Below are 22365 nucleotides of genomic sequence, written 5' to 3'. Positions count from 1 at the left end.
ACAATGTGGTTTCATGTCCAAAATACATAATTTATATATTAAATATTCACAATTTACACACTAAATGTTCACAATTTGAATTGTGAACATTTAGTATGTAATTGTATGTGCATGTAAATTATGAACATTTAGTATGTAAATTGTGTATTTTGAATCCAGGTCCACCTTGCAAGGTAGACTCAGCTCCACATAATAATTTGCCTCCTTCAAGGGTCACCCATATTTTTCTTGATTTATCTACTCTTTCTTTCAAGATTTTTATTTCATTTTCCAACTCTTCTTATTTTAAACTATACTAGTATTTTACCCGTACAATGCACGAGATGAATATTAGGCAACATTATAATAATAATAATATTTATTTAACATAAACATAGATGGTATTAAAAAAAAAAACATAAACATAGATGCAATTCATATATTACAAAGAATTTTAAATGTAGTTAATATTATTTTTTTTTAATACGACTTACCCTATTACATTGTAATATCTGTTCATCTATATTTTCTCAACCTATTGAAGTCAATTCGCCTCAAGTGAGGCTTGATCTCATGACTTCCCATATGAAAGAGTTAATATTAATTTAACAAGCTTTACAAATTGTTAAAAATTTCGTTGTGGATAACATTTGTCGTTCAAGAAGAAAAAAAAAAAAAAAAAAAAGACCCTTAGGGTTGATAACTCTAGATAGAGCCACACAGTTGTCCGCGTAGGAAAACATGTTTCTTCAAAAAGTAATAGTCCAACATTAGAAAAGTGTTGGCCTCGTCAACATTCATATATTGCAAAGTCAGATGGTCTGAAACCACTTATACACTACAACAACAATCCTTAACTTGTAAATTAAATAAATTATATATGGAAATGCCCAAACTCAAATGCAGTAGTAGCACATGATGTATAAGAATACTAACAGCACACTCATCTGCTGCCAGGAAATGCAATGGGTGATCTGTCTATGAATCTCCCCTCAAAACGCCTTGCAAACTCTTGACAGCATTATCATAGTTTGCGAATCCCATGAACCAAAACTCGTAATTGTCGACAGAGATAATTTGGATGAACTTCTCGGCTGGATTTACTTTGCTCGCTGATGGATTAACCGCTTTCAGCTGATGGATTGGAAGGACCACCTAACAAATAAGAACGCAATTGTTATATGTGGTTCAACTACGTAACAACTACGTCTAGATGGCTAGATAAATTGGCGAGACAGATGATATTTGCACAAACCTTGTAATAACTCCGTTGTGTTTGCTCGCCAACTTTATAAGACAGGAATGTCGCTACAGAACGCTATTTTTGCAGAAGACAAGTAAAGAAGTCCCATTACGGGGCCAGCAGAAGTGGATAAGTAGCACGCGTAGGCCTTCAACAGTTTCTCCTCAGGAACAGTCTCAAATGTTTGCCTGAAGACTTTCTCATAGCCACCTTCTGTCAAAATCTTCGTTCCCTGAGCAATTCTCCCAACTGCAGCACCAGTCATGCTTGGACCAGTTTTCACTGATCAAAGCAAAGTCAGAATTTTTTTTTTTTTTTTTTCATTTTTGGAAGAGTTATAGAGTAATCCCAAATGATTTGTAGACTAGGCAAGGCAAGGCAAAGTATCCATCTTTAAACACAGAATCACATAACGTACAAATCAAATTCAAGTAGAGTATATATAATAAATAGTAAAAATATCCTTTAACCAAGAAACCAAAAGTGAAATAAAGTTGATATTAAATTTAATTGGCGTGGAATACTATACCTTGATATTTGTCTTGTATTGCATTCCAAGCTTCTTTTGAGGTGTTTGCACGAACAGTGCAGCGAAGAACTGATTGGTCAACTGCTTGCAGGATAATGAGCAAAGCCATGGAGTCCAACACCCGATCTTTTTTAGCCTTGCGTCCTTTCTCTTTGTACCCTTCTTCCACCACGTCCCAGAGATTTTGGGATATAAGCAAAGCCTTCATCATTTTTCTCCATATCTCATAGTTACTCCCGTTTAACACTGGAAATGATTTGCCCATCATGGAACTTTTGTTTCCCGCGTTTACACAAAGAGGTTAGTGTATATTATTGGAAACATTATATTAATGTGTGCATTGCATAAAGAAAATCGCAGATCTGATCTATCTCCAATTTCTGAATTAATGACAACAAATTAAAGGATGGGGATTAACCTAATTTCTGCAAGTGTTTTCGCAGCTTCTGCATTTAGTTTCCTTCCGTTCCCTTGCTTTTCTAAAATACTTACACCAGAATGCCACAATGCCCGAAATGATAGTCACGGGTTCCACCATGTCTGAGTCTGAGGAGGGAGAAGGGCCAAGGACCGTATAATATAATATTATTTCTAAGTCAACGTCAACGTCAACGTCAACTAAATAAATAATGGGGGTGTTGGGTTATTGGCTTATAAACCAAATTTTAAATTTTAACTTATTTGATCAAGTTTAGCTGTTTGACCAACCAATGAGCTATTTTGAAGTGTTTGGTAAATGGTTTATTGGGCCAATAAACTGAAATTGAAAAGCTAATGAATGTAGCTTTTTGTATTAGCTTGTTGGGAAAAATGGGTATATTGACTATTTTATCTTTTGAAATCGATGTGATTTACTTTTGAATGGGTGATGTGTTTATTATTTTATAATAATAATAATAACCGGGTGATAGGTTTGTTATTTTTTCCTAAAAGATAATTTCCTTCAAAGATATCTTGACCATGTTGATTTTTAAAATTCTGGAGTTTANTTTGGCCCAACCTAAGTACCTAACTCATATTTTAATCAATGATAAATGTAATAACTTTAATTTCACCTAAGAAAATGAATAAAAAATTATTTTGGGCTATTGGCTCGGCCTAGTCAAATTAAGATTTTTATTGTTAAGCTTGACCAACCTAACTCATATTTTAACCGAGTTAGCTCAGCTCAATTAAATGATTAGACAAATGACAGGTCAACCTACTCATTTGACACCACACAGAAAGAGAAAGTAAGAAAGAACTAAGTCAGAAGGGGATTTGAAAAATTGTCTTTTGAGTAAAAATTTAGTAAGACATTTTTTGTTGACTTCATGTTTCTTTTGATAGCCAAACACTAGAATTTTTTTTTTTTAAATAAAAAATAAAAAGAACTTTTGAAAGTCATTTTTTGAGTTTCCAAACGAAAACTTAGTTTCAAAGGATACATATTTTTTGGAAGAGTTATATCTTGTGGGTGTTATGTATGTTTTGGGGTCTTTTGAAGTTTACTATTGGAGTAGAGTTGTCAATGTAGGCTAGCAGGGTGTGACTCGCCAAAGCCCACCTTATGGTGGAACCGACCAAGAAAACCTCAATCCACCCCACCATTCCCACCGGTAATTTAAAAAATAAAATAAGATAATTGCACTTTTTGTTTTTTAAGTTATAGACTATGGGTAAATTTAGTCCCAAAATCATGAGTTGCAATTATTGTCAATCATTAATTAGTAGTTAGTAGTTAGGTAAACTATGAAAATCCCCTTTGATTTAATTGTAGCAATAGAAAAAATTGACTTGAATTCTGCTCTTTCAATATTATTTGTTAAAATATTTTATCTTTCTCTTCCAACAGGTTGATCAACAAAGTCATGGCAAGGAAAATGTCAAAACCAGTGGATTCGAACTCTTCATAACCGCTCTTCCATCACAAGCAACAGTAATTGTCTTTCTTCTCCAATTTACTATTTTGATATATAGGATCTTCTAGAACAATATTATTTATAAAAATTTTTAAATCAAGACTTATTTAGAAACCAATACAAAGGAAGTAAAGACCATGCCAATTCAGAATTCTTTTTAATTATGATGTGCTAAATTTTCATTGGTCTTTGGTTTAATATCAACATTACAATTATCTTAAAATTCATAAAGTAAAAAGTGTCACTCTTAAGGTCTTCCCGCACACATATATGATTAATTTCTTTGGTGTGGGTCTAGTTAAATAGTTTAGAAAATTTGTGGGGAGATTTAAAAAAAATGTATCATAATTAGTCTTACTGAGTGCTAAGATTTCATAAAGTGTTAGTCATATAAAAGTAACCTATTATAAAGACAAAATATCAATTGTTATTTCATATCTTCAAAAAAAAAAATCAATTGTTATTTCAACTACATTTTAAAGAGCAAAATCACTGTATGTATACAGGTTCTAATATTTGAACCAAATAACATTAATACATTATATAATATATAGATATGACTTTTATTTGATGAAAACATATTATATACAAGTTATAAATACGCACAACGCACGAATAAAAATTTTCCAATGAATTTAAAAAAAGATAGCAAAAATATATGGTTTAAATAAATGTAAAATTTGAAAAGTAAATATAAGTATAATCTATCAATGCAATCTATACCATTAACATATACATACATACATATATATATATATATTATTGCAGTTAAAACTTCACAAGATTGGCTTTTACGATATTTGTTAGATCTCTAAATTTTTGTCTTTTAAACTTTTATAACATTAATAATCTATTTTATCAAGATTTATTTGTCTTGATGTTGATATTCTTTGAGATAGTAAGTGATATGTTACTTGAAGTTAATAAATGTGTTAATTGTGTAAACCATAAAATTCCGTTTTGATTTAATGGTTGGTATTGTGGGACCATCTTACATGAAATAGATTTTAAATATTTAAATTTCTTTTAGTAAAAATGTAATACTATTTTATGAATCAACATGCATTTATATTTTCACTAATATTTTTGATATTACATTTTCACTAATACTTTTTAAATAAAAAATAATACCACATACTTTGTAGTGAAAATATAATATTTATATATCCATAAAGAAATATTCTATTTTCACAAAAAAAGTATTAGATATTTGAGATGTGTCATAAAAATACTTGTGTGGATCAAATTGAACTATTGAAGTGATAGAAGAAGAATAGGACTTGAAATGTGCGCTTTTAGTATTATTATATTCTATCAAAATATTCTCCTTTAGTATTATTATATTCTATCAAAATATATTATATTTTCTCTTCCAATAGGTGCATAAGCAAACGGGCAGTGGATTCGACCTCCCTAGCACCTCTCTCTCATCACAAGAAATAGTAAGTATTTTTTTTTTTTTAATTATCTCTCCGGCTCTCTTATGTGATTTGCGTGCTTATATAAGAGCGATGTTTATCCGTTACACACTCTTGAATAGTGGTTATGCATTTCATTCGTCACAAAAAATGAAATAATATCTTTTTTAAAAAAAATATTTTATCTTAAAATGATTAACCATGTAATCTTTCAATAAGTTTCGAGTAGGAAAATTACATGATTATTAGGAAAATTTTAGTGTTTTAAAAAATTATTTTGAAAAGGTTTCTATATTTAAGAAGTTTCTTCCTAATTGATGTTAATTAATATTAAATAGAATTATTGTAAATTAAAGTTAATAATTGACTTATAGTAAAGTGGATAAATTTCTAAATTATTACTCAAATGATCAGGGTTTGATTTTTGTTAATAATACTTTTTGAGAATCATATTTTATGAAAGAATATGACATGGCATGTTGACTACAACATGACAAAATATGTATTGTGACAATGATAACTCATTAAAAAGTACATGAGTTTGGAAAATAAGATTAAAACTACGTTAGTTTGAAAAATAAAATTTTAATGTACCCTAATTTGAAAAAACCTTGATTATTATCCTTAATTTATTGTAGACTTGTACAATTATATCACTGTTTCATGCTCTTATTTTTACGATTTTACAATTGTTAAAGGCTTCAACGGTGGATGAATTTGTTGTGGGGCTTGATGTTGAGGTGGAAACTATAATGGGTCGCATTATTGAAGGGTCAAAGAATTTGAAAGTCATTTCAATTGTGGGAATGATGGGGCTTGGTAAAACCACATTAAGCAACACATTGTTGAATGAATATCAGCTCCAATATGAGTTCTTTACTCGCTTTTTGATTGATGTTTTGAAAAAAAATGATACAAAAGAAATATTTTGTGAGATTTTGAAGATGTTAACAAATGAAGAAAATGCATATAACAAGATGCTGGATGAAGTTCAATTAGTGGATAAAATAAAAGAACTTTTGGAGGGTAAAAAGTATTTCATTGTAATGGATGGTGTACGGACGATGCAAGAATGGAATAGTTTGAAGGATGCTTTTCCCGACAATATGAGAGGCAGTAGAGTCTTGGTAACCACTCGAAACCATGAAGTGGCTTTTTGTGCGGATTCCGCTTGTAACCCTCATCAACTAAAATTTTTGACAAGTGATGAAATTTGGGGGTTGCTAGCGAAGAAAGTTTTTGGGAAGGAAATATGTAGTGATGAGTCGTTAGGAACTCTTGGTAGGCGCATAGCTACAAAATGCAATGGAATACCACGTGTAGCGGAGGTGATAGCAGATGAACTATGTAAAAATAGGACTTCTGACAGGTGGAAACATCTTGCAGATGATCCCTTTGCAATTATTGATCACATGAACCAAGAGTGCAACCCCCTCATACAATTGGTGTATGATAAAATGAATTTCCAGTTGAGAAATTGTTTCCTATACCTTGCAGCTTTTCCTATTGGATATGAGATTATTGCTCGAAAACTTATTCATTTGTGGATAGCTGAAGGGTTCATTCAGCTACTGGATGGTGAAAACAGCCTAAACTTGGAGTGTACAGCTGAGGAATATTTAAATGACCTCATTGATAGGAAACTGCTAACTGTGTCAGAAAGAAGTGCAGACGGTCAAATAAAAAAATGCAGCATTCATAAAACGTTGCATGAGTTTTGTAAAACTGAAGCTGCCAAAAAGAATGTTTTCCACAAAATGGATACAGTTGAACTTGTGGCAAACAAGTATATTCCCCGTCGCCTAAGTGCTGATTCCTCTGCTTTGGACTTCCAGGAACTGGGAAGCAAGGTATCTACTGGGCATGTTCGCTCTTTCATATCTTCTTGCTCCAAAGAAGAGGAGGTTTTGAATGAGCCTGTCTTGGCAGCCATTGCAAAATCCTTTCCTCTTCTTAGGGTAATGGATGTTGAATCCCTCAAGTTCAAATCATTGCCTAAAGAACTGTGTTTCCTTCATTATCTGAAGTACCTTGCACTTGCAGTATCAACTGAACCGAAATTCCCACCTAAGCTTTTCAATAATCTTTGGGAGATGCAGACTCTTGTGTTAAACTCATCACAAAGTAGTGTTGAAATGGAAGTGGAAACATGGAGCATGCCTAAACTAAGGCATTTGTACAGCAACACTCCTATGCAACTGTCCCCTCCTAGTACATTAAGAAAGAACGGCTCAGGAAGTATGGACTTACAGACACTTTCTAACATATCACCTTCAAGCTGCACTGGGGAAATTTTTGGGTTGATTCCAAATCTTCAAAAGTTGGGAATTCGGGGGAACTTAGGTGAGCTTATGGCGAATAATGGAGGAATTGAATTGTTTGACAATCTTCAGAAGCTCTCTCACCTTCAAAAATTGAAGTTGCATAACAGTGCCAATGACAGCCTAACTGGCAGACTGCAGAGCATTCCCCAGCACAAAAAATTTCCAAACAGGCTGAGAAAGTTGAGTTTGTCAAACACATCGTTTGGGTGGAAAGACATGTGTGTATTGGGGGCACTGGATGAGTTGCAAATCCTCAAGCTGAAGGATAATGCATTCAGGGGGAAGTCTTGGGAACTCGACGACAACATTGTTTTCAAACAACTACAATTCTTGCGCATTGTCAAGGCTGATTTAGAATCTTGGAAGACTTCCAAGAGTTGCTTTCCGGTTCTGAAAACGCTCATCATCAAGCATTGCTCATCCCTCGAAGCAGTCCCATCCGAATTTGCTGATGTAGACAGCCTTAAGCTCTTAGATTTATATTGCACAACTGAAATGGCTGCAAATTCAGCCAGGATGATAAAAGAGAGAAAGCGAACACATGACAATGGAAATGCAGAGAGCTGTGGATTTAAGCTCTGCATCTATCCTGAGCATTATTGATATCAAACCTGCGTGGTTAGTCAAGTCCTCTAATTACTTATGTTTACTTTTTCAAAAAGTGGAGAAAAAAAAAAATTAATGCTAACACTCCCTTGCTTTAAGTAATCATTATTTCTTCAAGTGATTTTAACAGAGTTTTACATTTTTATACAGGCGTGTGGTTTTCAACTGTCAAGTGCTGTTATTATGATATGCTTAGATATGCAGTTCAGTTTGCAACTATTGATTGTCAAGCATTCATGTTGAACTGTGTTGGCTATTTCATATTGTACGTAGTGAGACTGTTTCTATTTCCAATTACTCCCAGAGTTACAGACAATTGTCATTACTTGGCTGTGACTTACATTATTTCATTTGGTAAGTTGAATTGTTAATGATCAAGGCTTAGTTGCTGTTTTTGTTGGGATATATGGCTTTTTAGCTCAACTGTCCCGGTAGGGGTGCTTTCTGGAAATGTGAAAAGAAAATCATGCATGGGGACGCAATTTGTAAAAAAGGTTACCGTTTTACTAGCATTTTTATTATGTTTTGAATTTCTTTAATTTGAAGACTTTCATCTCATATTTGGTCTACCTTCTCATTAAGATTCATTTTATTTTGTTTTATACTCTTTTTCTCCATCCTCTTCCAAGGGACAGTTATACCATGTACTGAGTCCACCTTACAATGTGGTTTCATGTCCAAAATACATAATTTATATATTAAATATTCACAATTTACACACTAAATGTTCACAATTTGAATTGTGAACATTTAGTATGTAATTGTATGTGCATGTAAATTATGAACATTTAGTATGTAAATTGTGTATTTTGAATCCAGGTCCACCTTGCAAGGTAGACTCAGCTCCACATAATAATTTGCCTCCTTCAAGGGTCACCCATATTTTTCTTGATTTATCTACTCTTTCTTTCAAGATTTTTATTTCATTTTCCAACTCTTCTTATTTTAAACTATACTAGTATTTTACCCGTACAATGCACGAGATGAATATTAGGCAACATTATAATAATAATAATATTTATTTAACATAAACATAGATGGTATTAAAAAAAAAAACATAAACATAGATGCAATTCATATATTACAAAGAATTTTAAATGTAGTTAATATTATTTTTTTTTAATACGACTTACCCTATTACATTGTAATATCTGTTCATCTATATTTTCTCAACCTATTGAAGTCAATTCGCCTCAAGTGAGGCTTGATCTCATGACTTCCCATATGAAAGAGTTAATATTAATTTAACAAGCTTTACAAATTGTTAAAAATTTCGTTGTGGATAACATTTGTCGTTCAAGAAGAAAAAAAAAAAAAAAAAGAAGACCCTTAGGGTTGATAACTCTAGATAGAGCCACACAGTTGTCCGCGTAGGAAAACATGTTTCTTCAAAAAGTAATAGTCCAACATTAGAAAAGTGTTGGCCTCGTCAACATTCATATATTGCAAAGTCAGATGGTCTGAAACCACTTATACACTACAACAACAATCCTTAACTTGTAAATTAAATAAATTATATATGGAAATGCCCAAACTCAAATGCAGTAGTAGCACATGATGTATAAGAATACTAACAGCACACTCATCTGCTGCCAGGAAATGCAATGGGTGATCTGTCTATGAATCTCCCCTCAAAACGCCTTGCAAACTCTTGACAGCATTATCATAGTTTGCGAATCCCATGAACCAAAACTCGTAATTGTCGACAGAGATAATTTGGATGAACTTCTCGGCTGGATTTACTTTGCTCGCTGATGGATTAACCGCTTTCAGCTGATGGATTGGAAGGACCACCTAACAAATAAGAACGCAATTGTTATATGTGGTTCAACTACGTAACAACTACGTCTAGATGGCTAGATAAATTGGCGAGACAGATGATATTTGCACAAACCTTGTAATAACTCCGTTGTGTTTGCTCGCCAACTTTATAAGACAGGAATGTCGCTACAGAACGCTATTTTTGCAGAAGACAAGTAAAGAAGTCCCATTACGGGGCCAGCAGAAGTGGATAAGTAGCACGCGTAGGCCTTCAACAGTTTCTCCTCAGGAACAGTCTCAAATGTTTGCCTGAAGACTTTCTCATAGCCACCTTCTGTCAAAATCTTCGTTCCCTGAGCAATTCTCCCAACTGCAGCACCAGTCATGCTTGGACCAGTTTTCACTGATCAAAGCAAAGTCAGAATTTTTTTTTTTTTTTTTTCATTTTTGGAAGAGTTATAGAGTAATCCCAAATGATTTGTAGACTAGGCAAGGCAAGGCAAAGTATCCATCTTTAAACACAGAATCACATAACGTACAAATCAAATTCAAGTAGAGTATATATAATAAATAGTAAAAATATCCTTTAACCAAGAAACCAAAAGTGAAATAAAGTTGATATTAAATTTAATTGGCGTGGAATACTATACCTTGATATTTGTCTTGTATTGCATTCCAAGCTTCTTTTGAGGTGTTTGCACGAACAGTGCAGCGAAGAACTGATTGGTCAACTGCTTGCAGGATAATGAGCAAAGCCATGGAGTCCAACACCCGATCTTTTTTAGCCTTGCGTCCTTTCTCTTTGTACCCTTCTTCCACCACGTCCCAGAGATTTTGGGATATAAGCAAAGCCTTCATCATTTTTCTCCATATCTCATAGTTACTCCCGTTTAACACTGGAAATGATTTGCCCATCATGGAACTTTTGTTTCCCGCGTTTACACAAAGAGGTTAGTGTATATTATTGGAAACATTATATTAATGTGTGCATTGCATAAAGAAAATCGCAGATCTGATCTATCTCCAATTTCTGAATTAATGACAACAAATTAAAGGATGGGGATTAACCTAATTTCTGCAAGTGTTTTCGCAGCTTCTGCATTTAGTTTCCTTCCGTTCCCTTGCTTTTCTAAAATACTTACACCAGAATGCCACAATGCCCGAAATGATAGTCACGGGTTCCACCATGTCTGAGTCTGAGGAGGGAGAAGGGCCAAGGACCGTATAATATAATATTATTTCTAAGTCAACGTCAACGTCAACGTCAACTAAATAAATAATGGGGGTGTTGGGTTATTGGCTTATAAACCAAATTTTAAATTTTAACTTATTTGATCAAGTTTAGCTGTTTGACCAACCAATGAGCTATTTTGAAGTGTTTGGTAAATGGTTTATTGGGCCAATAAACTGAAATTGAAAAGCTAATGAATGTAGCTTTTTGTATTAGCTTGTTGGGAAAAATGGGTATATTGACTATTTTATCTTTTGAAATCGATGTGATTTACTTTTGAATGGGTGATGTGTTTATTATTTTATAATAATAATAATAACCGGGTGATAGGTTTGTTATTTTTTCCTAAAAGATAATTTCCTTCAAAGATATCTTGACCATGTTGATTTTTAAAATTCTGGAGTTTAAAAATTACTTATTTTAATTTCTAGAAATTTAAACTATTTTGTTGATAGAGGACAAAAAATAGTTATGTCACAATAATATTAGGACCAAAAGTGAATATTTCGATAAAAAAAAAAAACTAAAAGTGAATTGTCACATATAATTCTAGGCCAAAAAATAAAATTAACTCGATAAAAAGAAGACTAAAAGTGAATTGTCACCTATAATTCTAGGACAAAAGATGGAATTAACTATAAAATAAAACAAGTCACGACTTCAGCATGCTCATTAACTTGTTTAGAAATTATTGATTGTCATCCTATATAATTTCATTTAAAAAAAAAAAAAAAGACTTGACACCTAAGAAGGCTAATTAAAAGTTCATTTCTTCACTGCTTTGCCAAGAGAAAGTAAAATTAAGCAGTAGGAAGTCTGATCACGTTCCAAAACAAGAAACTCCAACAATCAGCGGTAGGCCTAAACATATTTCCTCACAAACTCAGTTTGAAAACAATTTTTATGAGATTTGGTCAAAATTAAACTATAATGACACAAATAAAGTATGGCTCCACGACTATAATTTTTACTCCCACCGTCATAGTATATGGCTAACAGTAGTGCTCTGCATTCTGCAATAGTTTGCTGAAACAAGAGTAGCACAAAAGTTTCGATTCAAACTTGAAAGTGAATAAAAATAAATATAAAATATGATTACAAATTAATTAAAATCAAACTCACCAAAATGAGTATGGATATATAGAGCATTAGTCATAGCATTTCACTAGCAGATTTCTATGAAAAACAGACTATGAGAGAAAAAATAAGCTTAATTAACAAAGAACAACAATACATATGCCCTGCAGATCATGGAACCTCCATAATATCAGCAAAAGGTTAAACTTAGAGAAGATGTGTCCAGTGCAAGTTCCCTTCTAAGCTTCATCTAGCTTGACATCATGACCTTATCAATTGACTGAAGTGCTTGATTGGCATAAAAGCGAACATCGACATCAGGATCCTCTGCCAACTCTATCAAACAGGGACGAATGATTTTTTCTGCCACCTAGATTGCACATGGAAAAATAAAGTGTAAGACCAAATGAGCATCAGAAAGAAAGAACTAGTTTGAAATTCTGCATCAGGCCAAAGAGGAATCGAAAGAAGAGGAAAAGAGTTCTCACTGATTGGTCAACAATGGGGATAAGTGACTGTAAAACCTTTGCTACGTTAAATTTGATGTTGGGCACTCTGCAAAGGAAGGCCCATATTCAGTTTATGACGGTAATGCATAATGATGAAGCATTAAAGCAAACAATGTCAAATATATTCTCACCTATCCTTAGATGCTGTAATGATGGCAGGCAGCAATTTGGAACATGTTATCTCAGAGCCCATAACAGGTGCAAGCAATGAAATTGCACGGAGAATTGTCATTCGGTACAAATAATGGGGATTAGTGACCATATCCAAGACCTGCGCAGAATAACACAATTTAATTTAAATTTATTATTAAAAAACAGAAGAATTATTATTTGTCTGTAACATGAAAAATACCGTCATGGAAAATTAATTGTTCAATCACATCAAAAAATAAAAATAAAAAATAAAAACAAAAAAAAATTGTGGATCACTAAAGCAGTTCACATCATACTTGTGTAAAGAGCATTTAGTAGCTATATACTTAGAGTGAATAACTAAGTGTACCAAGGGCAATCAGCTTAGAATAAATTATAGGGAAAATATCACTTTTTTGCAGCCATAGTAGATTTAGTCCTTCAGTTATTTGCAATGCAGATTTTGTGAGACTAAATATGCACAACAAATAATTGAGCAACTAAATATCTACACCATGACTACAACCAAGGTACTAAAATTGTCATTCACCTAAGTTAACTCCTAATCCAGTCAATACTTCAGCTTTTCCATTAATAGAAGCCATCATAAGGTCAGGACTCAGGTGACAAGAATAAAAGCCTAAAATGCTTGAACAAATGTCTTGCACATTATATAGCACTGATACTAATATTATACAATCTTATTTACAAAATAACAAGCATGCATAATTAGAGTCAGACTACCGACCTGAGGAATGATGTGCTGCATTGCCCATTCTGGACCAAATTCTTCTGCTAGGCGCTTCAAGTTATTAGCAGCAGCATCTCTTATTGAATGAACCTAAATCACATCAAAATCAAAAGAATCTATAATTTGCAGAACTGATCCAAACAGCAGATGGAATTATAAATTAATTTTCCAGAGCATGTTTTCTACATACATGGATAGATGATAGAAAAGACAAGTGACAAGATCAAAAAAAAAATCATTGCAGATTTTAAATTAAATTGTCCTGCAAATTATATTTGCTAATAATAACTAATAAAAAATAGAACAAGAAACAAATAAACAGTAATAATATAGGAAATCAATAATGATTTACAGAAACATATCCAAGTGCTCACTGTTAAACAAGAAAAAAGGGCACAAACCTTGTCCTGCAGCCACTGCATACAAAGAGCTCCAAGCTTATCATCAAAAAAATCAATACCCAGTTGACTAGCCAACAAAGGTATGTATTCAATTATTGCAAGACGAACTCTCCAATGCCTGTCCTCTGCAAGCTCAACTATTGCCGGTAGTAGAGATTGGGATAACAAATCAATTCCAATAACCTGCAATATTAGGAACTTAAACGCAATTTCAAAGAGAAATAAAAAACTTGAAAGTAATTGCAAAGGAATCATGAAAAACACAAACATATCAAGTTCACAACTGTAACTCATTGGTGCTAAGATCAGTTCACTGATATGGTACATAACAAGCAGAAAAAAGAAGAATTCTGGAACAGTGAGTAGATATATAGAACTCCAAGTAAACACGAACCTAATAGCACAGATATTTTAAATATGCGGGGCACAACTTCTCCAAAAATGTTAAATACTATATATATATATATATATTTTAAAAAACAAAAACTTTTTCTAATAGTTATTGCCTTCCTGGCATATCACACATAAACAGCAAGAGTTCATCCATACTTACAATCCTAAGAAATGCCAATTCCTATAGAGTCACTTTGGAAATTTTGTAATAATTTGTTATCAACGATAGAAAACAACGAAAACATATTTAAACATAAAAAGCACATACATGAGTTGAACACTAGCAAATCATGAATGAAAATATGAAATAATGAGTACAAGTGGGTCATGGATTAACAAATGACTAGTCACGGATCTTGGGGTGCATGTCGAAGGGAGAGGAAAATTGAACACAGCCTTACGGATGTAAGACCTCCCCCTTGACACTTGAGCCAAGGGACATCCATCATTGGCTACAATTAGTGATACATTAGCAAATATAAACAATTCAAAAATAAATGCATGCCCATTTTGAACACCTCTAAGGCTGCAACGTCTCTACTATATTCAACAATAGATACTTTGTCAAGACAAAAAGCAACTATAACATAGTACATAAAAGAGCACAGAAAACAAGAGAAAAAAGGAAGGGAGGACCTATGATTCAACAGACCTGGTTGACTTGATCCAACTTGCTAATAATGTTAAGTCGTACATCAGGAAATTCATCCTTCAGAAGAGAAAGAAATATTGGAAGTAGATGTTCAATGGTTGCATCCTGCACCATTAAAGAAGCAAAAGTTCAAGAATTCAGAAAATTTACAAGGGTGATTAACCAATTTAATATTATCTCTAATTATCTAGAAAGTAGACAAAAGAACATGTAAACCAACTTATGTTGTTGTGCATGCAATAATAGAACTTATAGGAACTGATGAGTCAAGAATGTTAAAGGCAGAATAAAGTATTTATTCCAGGGTAATCATAGAGCACTTTATATGATTTTTTTTGAAAGCAGAGCACTTTATATGATGAACATCAGTATTGAAATGAAAAATTAAGGAAATGAAACTACATTCTATAGGTTTATCTCCATAGTTAATAAATTGCATGAGATGGCTTATTAATATTAATTTCTTACTTTCCCCAAAATAGGAGCCATTCCCATTATGACAGAAGCCAAAGCAGATCGCACATGCTGGGAAGAATCTGATGACAATTCCTACAATATTTAGGAAACAAGTTAGTGGGACCCTAGGTGCACAACCCATCAAAAGATAGGCTTTGGTAAACAGTCTATTAGTACATCAAGCATGTACCTTCACACATGGAAGAATATGCTGAATAGCAAGTTCAGGACTAAGAATCCGACAAAATTTGGTGACTTTCCCAGCAGCAGCTATACGTACTTCCGCTTCATTATCTCGAAGTAAGCGTACATAAGCAGGAACCAAATCCGTCCTTTTTATTATACCATGGGAAATGGGAATTACTAATCAGATTCTATGAAATAATTTTTTTTCCCAACCACAAGCACAGAAAGCTTAAAAGGGAAGGAGGTAGTATATATTCCTTTGACATATGATAGGCATATGTTGATAACAATAAAAACAGGTTAGACAAGTACCTTGTTGGTTCGGGCCCAACAGCTTCACATAGCTCATATAACTGGTTTGCAACCAAATACCGCACACGCCAAGACTTATCCTGATATGATACGCACAATATGTAGTATTAATAGAATAAACATATTTTCTTTCTTTTGGGAAGCCAATCTGAAATTATTCACTAGCAAGAGGTGGCAATACTCCAGTAACTCTAAAAGATATCAAGAGGTCAAATGACCACGAACTTTGGCATATTAGTTATTCAAAAAGTTCTCTAAGTTCACCAAAGGGGAAGTCTAAAGTGCCTCTAAATGATTGTACAAAGGAATAATCACAAATGAAGTGATGTAAATGACTTCCATCGTTTATCTAGAGCCTAATACTAACCTAGGCATGTAATAGAAAGTAAACAGCATTACAGCACTATTTATAGTATGGATGGTTTAGGCAAAGAAACTATATAAAAAGATCCACATAACCATTTCAGAAGTGTAGAATTCTACCTGAGAGAAGTTGACCACAACAGGCAAGATATGGCCAATACAATCTTGGGGCTCCAGTAATTTGCCTAAAGCACCACAGCCCTCTACAGCTAATAGGCGAACAGAGTCCTGATCTGAAAGGATGCAAATTATTTAAGCCTCAAATGTTCTACCCATTTTTGAAATGCAACTCAAACTCTATTCTGCTATCAGCAGTTAGTTTTTGGAAAGTTAACAAGAAACAATCCTTTAATGTCTAATCACATAAGATTACATATTCACATATTACAACTTAAGGATTATATTTACTTACCATCATGAGTAAGATCATCAAATATTGACATGATGTCAGTCTTGAGGTGAGCAGGTTCGACACTAACAGCAAACTTTGCCAGGTTTGTTGCAGCAGACCTTCTTACCATAGGCATATCATCCTGGCATAGCTGGCTGTATAATGACCGCAATTCTGTCTTTAGTGCCTCAGAGGCACTTGCATAAGCAATATGAAAGAGTCCACATGCAGACACTCTGGCAGTAAACCATTCACCAGCTGCCAGCCTCTATATGAGGCAAATAAGATCAAAAAGATGATATATAAATATCATGATAACAACTTAAAAGGGGGAAAAAAAAAAGGAAAAAATAATAATAATAAACAAACAACAAACAGCAAAAAAAGTTTTATGAAAGAGCAATAGCCAAGGGTCTAAAATATTAGATTCTGTACTATGTCAGGCCCTACAGAGAAAGAAAAAGTTCCTATTTGATAAAATATAAAAACCAAACTTCAATCGCAAGCATTTGGCATTCCAAGTGATGAAAGGTAGAATTGGAACCAGGAAATTAGGTTGCAGTTTACAATGGAAAAAGAATACTAGGACACCATGAATAAGTAATCCTCTACAAAGCAAAGAAATCATAACTCTTGGCACAATGGTAGACAAGAGATGATGAAAGAAAAATATAAACTATAAATTATCATCTAACCTTAACAAGAGGAATAAACCAATCAACCAAATCAGCCTCCCGCATCTGAGCCCCAATTCTGCACAAGGATTCCACAGCCTTTTCTCTCACACAGGTCTCCTCCACTGAGCAAAGTGTCTCTAAGGGCGGTAGCAACACATGAGCATGCTCCACACCTCCAACATAAGGAATAAACACAGCTAACTCCTCTGCCATTGCAAGCAACACCTCATCATCATCATCATTGTTCTCACTCAGGAATGGGATTAACTCCTTCCGAGTTCTTTCCTCCCCAAGTGCACGTGCTATAGTAGATAGCCTCCGGACAGAATTCAACCGCAGTTGAATGTCATCATTCTTTAGCTCCTCTATCAACACAGCTATTGGGTACAGTGGCTCGTCAGCCATTGCCATTGTGTCCTCAAAATTTACTTGCAACTACAACAGCTACATTAATAAGCAAATAAACAAACAAAACCACCAGTTAGAAAGGTCAGCTTCACCAAATGTCCAAATTCAAACACATCACTTGCTCAAGTATCAAAAACCTAATATCATCACTGCAAATAAAACAGAAATTTAACATACTCAAAGCACCAAGGAAATACAAATTAGAACAGGGTGAAAGCCTTGCAGCTTAGAAGGCAAGAGTTGCATTACCAGAAACATCAAAAACAATCATGCACACTATATATATTTATACATATTACACATCCATACATCAGATTTTTTTATTTTGGGATTAGTTAGTGTGTGGAGCTTAGAAGGCAGTCAAGATACAGCTATTTGATCAAAATAGGGATTGCAGCTCGCATCTAATAGTTGAAATCAGAAAATGTACAAATTTTCCTTTCTTCTTAATTATGATCAATTTTAGCTCTTTGTAAATGACTGAGAAAATAAGAAATGACAAAGCTATAAGCCAGCTTAAAAGAGCGACTAAAGTTGAATCAAGCAAATTCATATATACGTAAGCATTGAATTTAAACTATGACTTCTTCCAACATCGTAAAGGATACAAGAAACCATCCGTCGAATCTGAGATCTAAAGCAAACCCTAACCTTCAATTCTTCGAATATAGAGAAATTGAATGAAGCGCTACAATTGTAAAGGCCAAAAACACAGAGATTCAAAGCGTATTCTATAAAGCTGCAGATAATAACATGAGCATATGTACACACGTAGAAATTTGCAAACACGCATATCTATACACATGCATCGTACATATGAACACTTGTATGCACATGTTTCTATGAATTAGTCTGTATTTGTGTTTAGATAAGGAGAGAATAGTGTTACCGGAGGAAATGAGCTCCCGCCAGCCGGCGCCTGAGATTCGAAGTTGTTGTTTCTTTCGCCGGAGATACAGAGAGAATGTGTTGAATATGTCGTGGTATTTTGAATTCCGTTAAAAGAACGTGGCTCGAGAGCGTTTGTGTGCTTTTGCTTTTGGGGCTTGGGTAATTTCATTCCGATCCCTGAAGTTTCTAGAACTTGTAATCTGGCCCTCCATTGCCCATAGGTTCAGGCGCTTTCAGTTCATTTTTTTGCTTATCATTTTTATGTTTTTTTTTTATCAAAAAATATTGAAGAGCTGAAAACGTATTTATCAACCTATAATTTCTTAGTTAGAAAATACACAATTATTTCAAACTTATAGAAAATATAAATTATTTCGAACTTAAATTTTTATATCAACTGCGACGTCTTCTTCGTTGACTTGTTGGTCACTAGTCGCTAATTTTCACCCAAAAATAATCGAAACATCTTCAGACAACTCCCGAAACATAATCACCTGTTATTACATGTCAATAACAAGTCATTAATTGATTTTTAAGTCTTGATACACTAAATTGACATATTTATATACTTAATTATAATTTTTAAAAATTAAAATATTTGAGGGCAAAATAAGTCATAAAGTTAAAAATATTTAATTGGCTTAATAATATAAAGTTTGAGAATTTATTTGATTTTTTTTTAAATAAATTATTAAAATATTATATGATATTAATGCACTAAAGAGCATTTGATAATTATAACGACGTCGTATTACTGAAATTAACTCTTTTTGCTCTCTCTTATAAGGCACGCCAGAGCTCGTGAGAGCCTTGCAGATAATTTTCCCGCGCTCTTCTTCGTCTTCTTCACTGTGTGATTCCTCTGAACCTTCTGATCGATGCCTCCTAAATCGGATAGCACTGAAGGTAATTCATCTCTCTCTATATATTTATATGTGTGTATGTATTTGTGTGTTTATACCCAACTAAATGCAAATGGCACCGACATTTAGAAACAAATTCAGAAACTTTGAATTTGGTCATTTCATATCGAGAACCGATTATCAGATCTATTTATCATTGACGAATGATTTGTTTATTTATTTTGGTTTGCGATTTTCAGGAATTGTGCTCAATTTCGTGAACGAGGTAAGATTCATGTTTCTCTTCACGTAATCTGACTCTATTTTATGATCTTTAGCTTCAAATTAAGTTCTCGTAGATAGCGTTAGGGCTATGAAGTTATTTTTTCTTTGTTATTTCTGTTGGGGTTGATGATAAACTCTTATCCGTTGGCTTTGCTCTTTTGAGCTGATGTTGGATTTGTGAGTATGTGTTTGATTCGGTGTTTCAATGAAATTTTATATCTATTTTGCTTTTAGAGTATCCTGTTTATGTGTCTTTCTATTTTCTTTTAAAAAGTTGGGTATCATGGAGTCATAGATAGGCTGTGCTAGAAGTTTTCTCATCTGGTAGTGTTTCCAAGGCGTATTTGTGTGAGTCGTGAGAATTTTGTGGTAAATATACTGTGAATATGTTCCAAACAATTAGTAGCTGGTAGGGATTTTCTGTTGTAGCCTGTAGGATAGTTTTGGTAAATTAGACTTTGTTTTGTGAGCCTTGATTGAGATATGCTAGAACCCGAAGTTCTGAAAACTTAATTGGCAGGAGTGAGCTTTAACATTTCCTTTTGATCTTTCTTTTCTCTTGTATGAAGTGATTTGTTGGTCTCTAGGTCTCTGTTGAGGATTGCTATGATAACTGCACTTTACATGCACTTCCACACTAAAGAGCTTTCTATATGTGAACTGTGGATATATTTAAATATGATGCATGGTGTAACAAAGAGTGATACTGCTAGTTTTTAGACATTTATGAAAGATTTATGTGTTCCAAAAAGCATATGGAATTCATCATTAAGATAAACATCTGTATTCTTTCCCTCTTTTTATTGCCATTGTTAAATATTCATTGGCTCTTACGTGATGCTTGATGTTTTTTTTTTTTAATTTTTCCTTTCCAGCAAAATAGACCTTTGAATGTTCAAAATGTGGCCGACTTTCTGCAAAAGTTTAACCTTAAGAAAACTGCAGTGCAAAAGGCACTGGACAGTCTTGCTGACAGTGGAAAAATATCATTCAAGGAGTATGGCAAACAAAAGATATATATTGCTCGGCAAGATCAGTTCGATATTCCAGATAATGAAGAGCTTAATAGAATGAAGGAAGAAAATGCCAAGCTGCAAGAGATGCTGGATGAACAAAGGAGAGAAATCAGTGAGGTTGAGGGAGGTACTTCTTCAAAATCTCTATGCCTTTTGCATAAACAGACCTTTTCTTTCTAATTACTTCTTAATTTCAACTCAGATTGATTGATTCAATTCTTAAACTAGCTTAGCTCAAGTTTCCTTATGCTTCAATGATTGACACTGCTGTTGCAGAAATTAAAGCTTTGCAATCAAATATGACACTGGAAGAGATACGTGCTAGGGAAACCAACCAAAGAAACGAGGTTGAAAGGAAGAAAGCTATGACAAGTTTTTGCCAAAAGGATATATTTTCAACTGAAGGCCTCTTATGTAATATCTTGAACTTCTGATCATTTTCAGGCTGAGGAGATGGAAAAGAAATTGACTAAATTGAGGGAAGGAGTCATCCTAGTAAGCCCAGAAGAGAGAAAAGCTGTGGAGGTATTGTATACTGAAACAATAAATCAGTGGAGAAGGCGTAAGAGAATGTTCAAAGATATCTGGGATGCTATTACTGAGAACTCACCCAAGGATATCAAGGAATTTAAGGTATTTACACATAGATCCTCTATCCGTTATTTCATTCCAGTGACTAGTCTTTGCAAAGATAAACTTCAATGATCATTCACATTCTCAGGAGGAACTTGGAATCGAGTATGATGAAGATGTTGGTGTCAGTTTGCAGTCTTTTGCTGATCTAATGCAACAAGGAAAGAAGCGTTCTAGGGGCCAGTAAGTGTTTTTTTGGCCCAGAGGTTATTGGAGCTTATATATTCCAAAAAAAAAAACATATTTTCAATATCCTCCAGCTAGGTCAAACAAGCATTAATTATAGTTGTAGCTTGCAGTTTTTTAGAATTCTATGGGCATAGTGTTGTCTGATAGAGCGATAGATAATGTGGGATTGTTTATGGCTAAAGGATACTGTGAGGTTGTCAAGCATGCTACATGTGCGGATTTTGAAATCAATGGGTATGCAAATCTTCATGTGTAAATTCACTTCCCAGGATACATCTGAAAAATAAACAATTGGGTGAATGTAAAATAATGTGACATCCTAAAACTATTTCAAAGATAAGACTAAGGGTGTATTTGGTTCTTGGGTTTATATGCCATGAATGTGGAATCAAAATCATAGTGTTTGATTGACAATTTTTTAAAACACAATTATGAAATTTGATTACTCATTCAGTAAAAATCTTATTGCCTAATTAAAAATGACATCATTTTACCTTATTGATGATATAATGATATCTAAGTTTGAATTAATACTTTTAAATTATTATTTTGATTTTTTTTTATTCATATTGGTGCTTTAAATGTCATTATATTAAAATCAATTGTCTTGCTTTTTTTTTGAATTTTTAAAAGCTTTATTCCCATTATATACGTAACCAAACATCAATTGAGATCTCAATTAAAGGAGACTTCTCTTCTTAAAGAGAGCGTAAGTACATCATAGGCTTAATAGCTTATTCTCATTCTGATTGAGACTTGGAACCACGGTCTATAAATTCATCCTATTTTTGCAAATCAAAGACTCATTC

The 22365-nt window shown here is 33.5% G+C and overlaps 3 protein-coding genes and 2 pseudogenes across 3 annotated transcripts; 2 read left to right on the top strand and 3 right to left on the bottom strand.

The window, feature by feature from the left end:
* Positions 1-727: 727 nt before the first annotated feature.
* On the bottom strand, positions 728-2243 carry LOC116005065 (annotated as a pseudogene).
* Positions 2244-3584: 1341 nt separating this feature from the next.
* LOC116004869 (putative late blight resistance protein homolog R1B-14) lies at positions 3585-8558 on the top strand. The gene is made up of 4 exons (XM_031245058.1): positions 3585-3669; positions 5032-5094; positions 5769-8012; positions 8151-8558. The coding sequence occupies exon 3, from the start codon at positions 5823-5825 to the stop codon at positions 7995-7997; it is 2175 nt and encodes a 724-aa protein (XP_031100918.1). The 5' UTR covers positions 3585-3669; positions 5032-5094; positions 5769-5822; the 3' UTR covers positions 7998-8012; positions 8151-8558.
* Positions 8559-9387: 829 nt separating this feature from the next.
* Positions 9388-10903, bottom strand: LOC116005068 (annotated as a pseudogene).
* Positions 10904-12019: 1116 nt separating this feature from the next.
* On the bottom strand, positions 12020-18732 carry LOC116004634 (serine/threonine-protein phosphatase 2A 65 kDa regulatory subunit A beta isoform). The gene is made up of 13 exons (XM_031244759.1): positions 18590-18732; positions 17311-17736; positions 16637-16883; positions 16345-16457; positions 15862-15941; positions 15554-15695; positions 15376-15456; positions 14908-15012; positions 13863-14045; positions 13459-13551; positions 12710-12849; positions 12558-12624; positions 12020-12439 (listed from the first exon to the last, which is right to left on the bottom strand). The coding sequence occupies exons 2-13, from the start codon at positions 17701-17703 to the stop codon at positions 12320-12322; spliced, it is 1764 nt and encodes a 587-aa protein (XP_031100619.1). The 5' UTR covers positions 17704-17736; positions 18590-18732; the 3' UTR covers positions 12020-12319.
* Positions 18733-19387: 655 nt separating this feature from the next.
* On the top strand, positions 19388-21813 carry LOC116005027 (homologous-pairing protein 2 homolog). Its single transcript, XM_031245248.1, has 6 exons — positions 19388-19497; positions 19694-19719; positions 20594-20861; positions 21011-21081; positions 21179-21367; positions 21456-21813. The coding sequence occupies exons 1-6, from the start codon at positions 19470-19472 to the stop codon at positions 21552-21554; spliced, it is 681 nt and encodes a 226-aa protein (XP_031101108.1). The 5' UTR covers positions 19388-19469; the 3' UTR covers positions 21555-21813.
* Positions 21814-22365: the final 552 nt, after the last annotated feature.

Source organism: Ipomoea triloba, chromosome 14 (genome assembly GCF_003576645.1).
Source record: "Ipomoea triloba cultivar NCNSP0323 chromosome 14, ASM357664v1".
In the NCBI taxonomy this organism is placed as follows: domain Eukaryota; kingdom Viridiplantae; phylum Streptophyta; class Magnoliopsida; order Solanales; family Convolvulaceae; genus Ipomoea; species Ipomoea triloba.
This window is presented reverse-complemented; position numbering and strand designations above follow the sequence as displayed.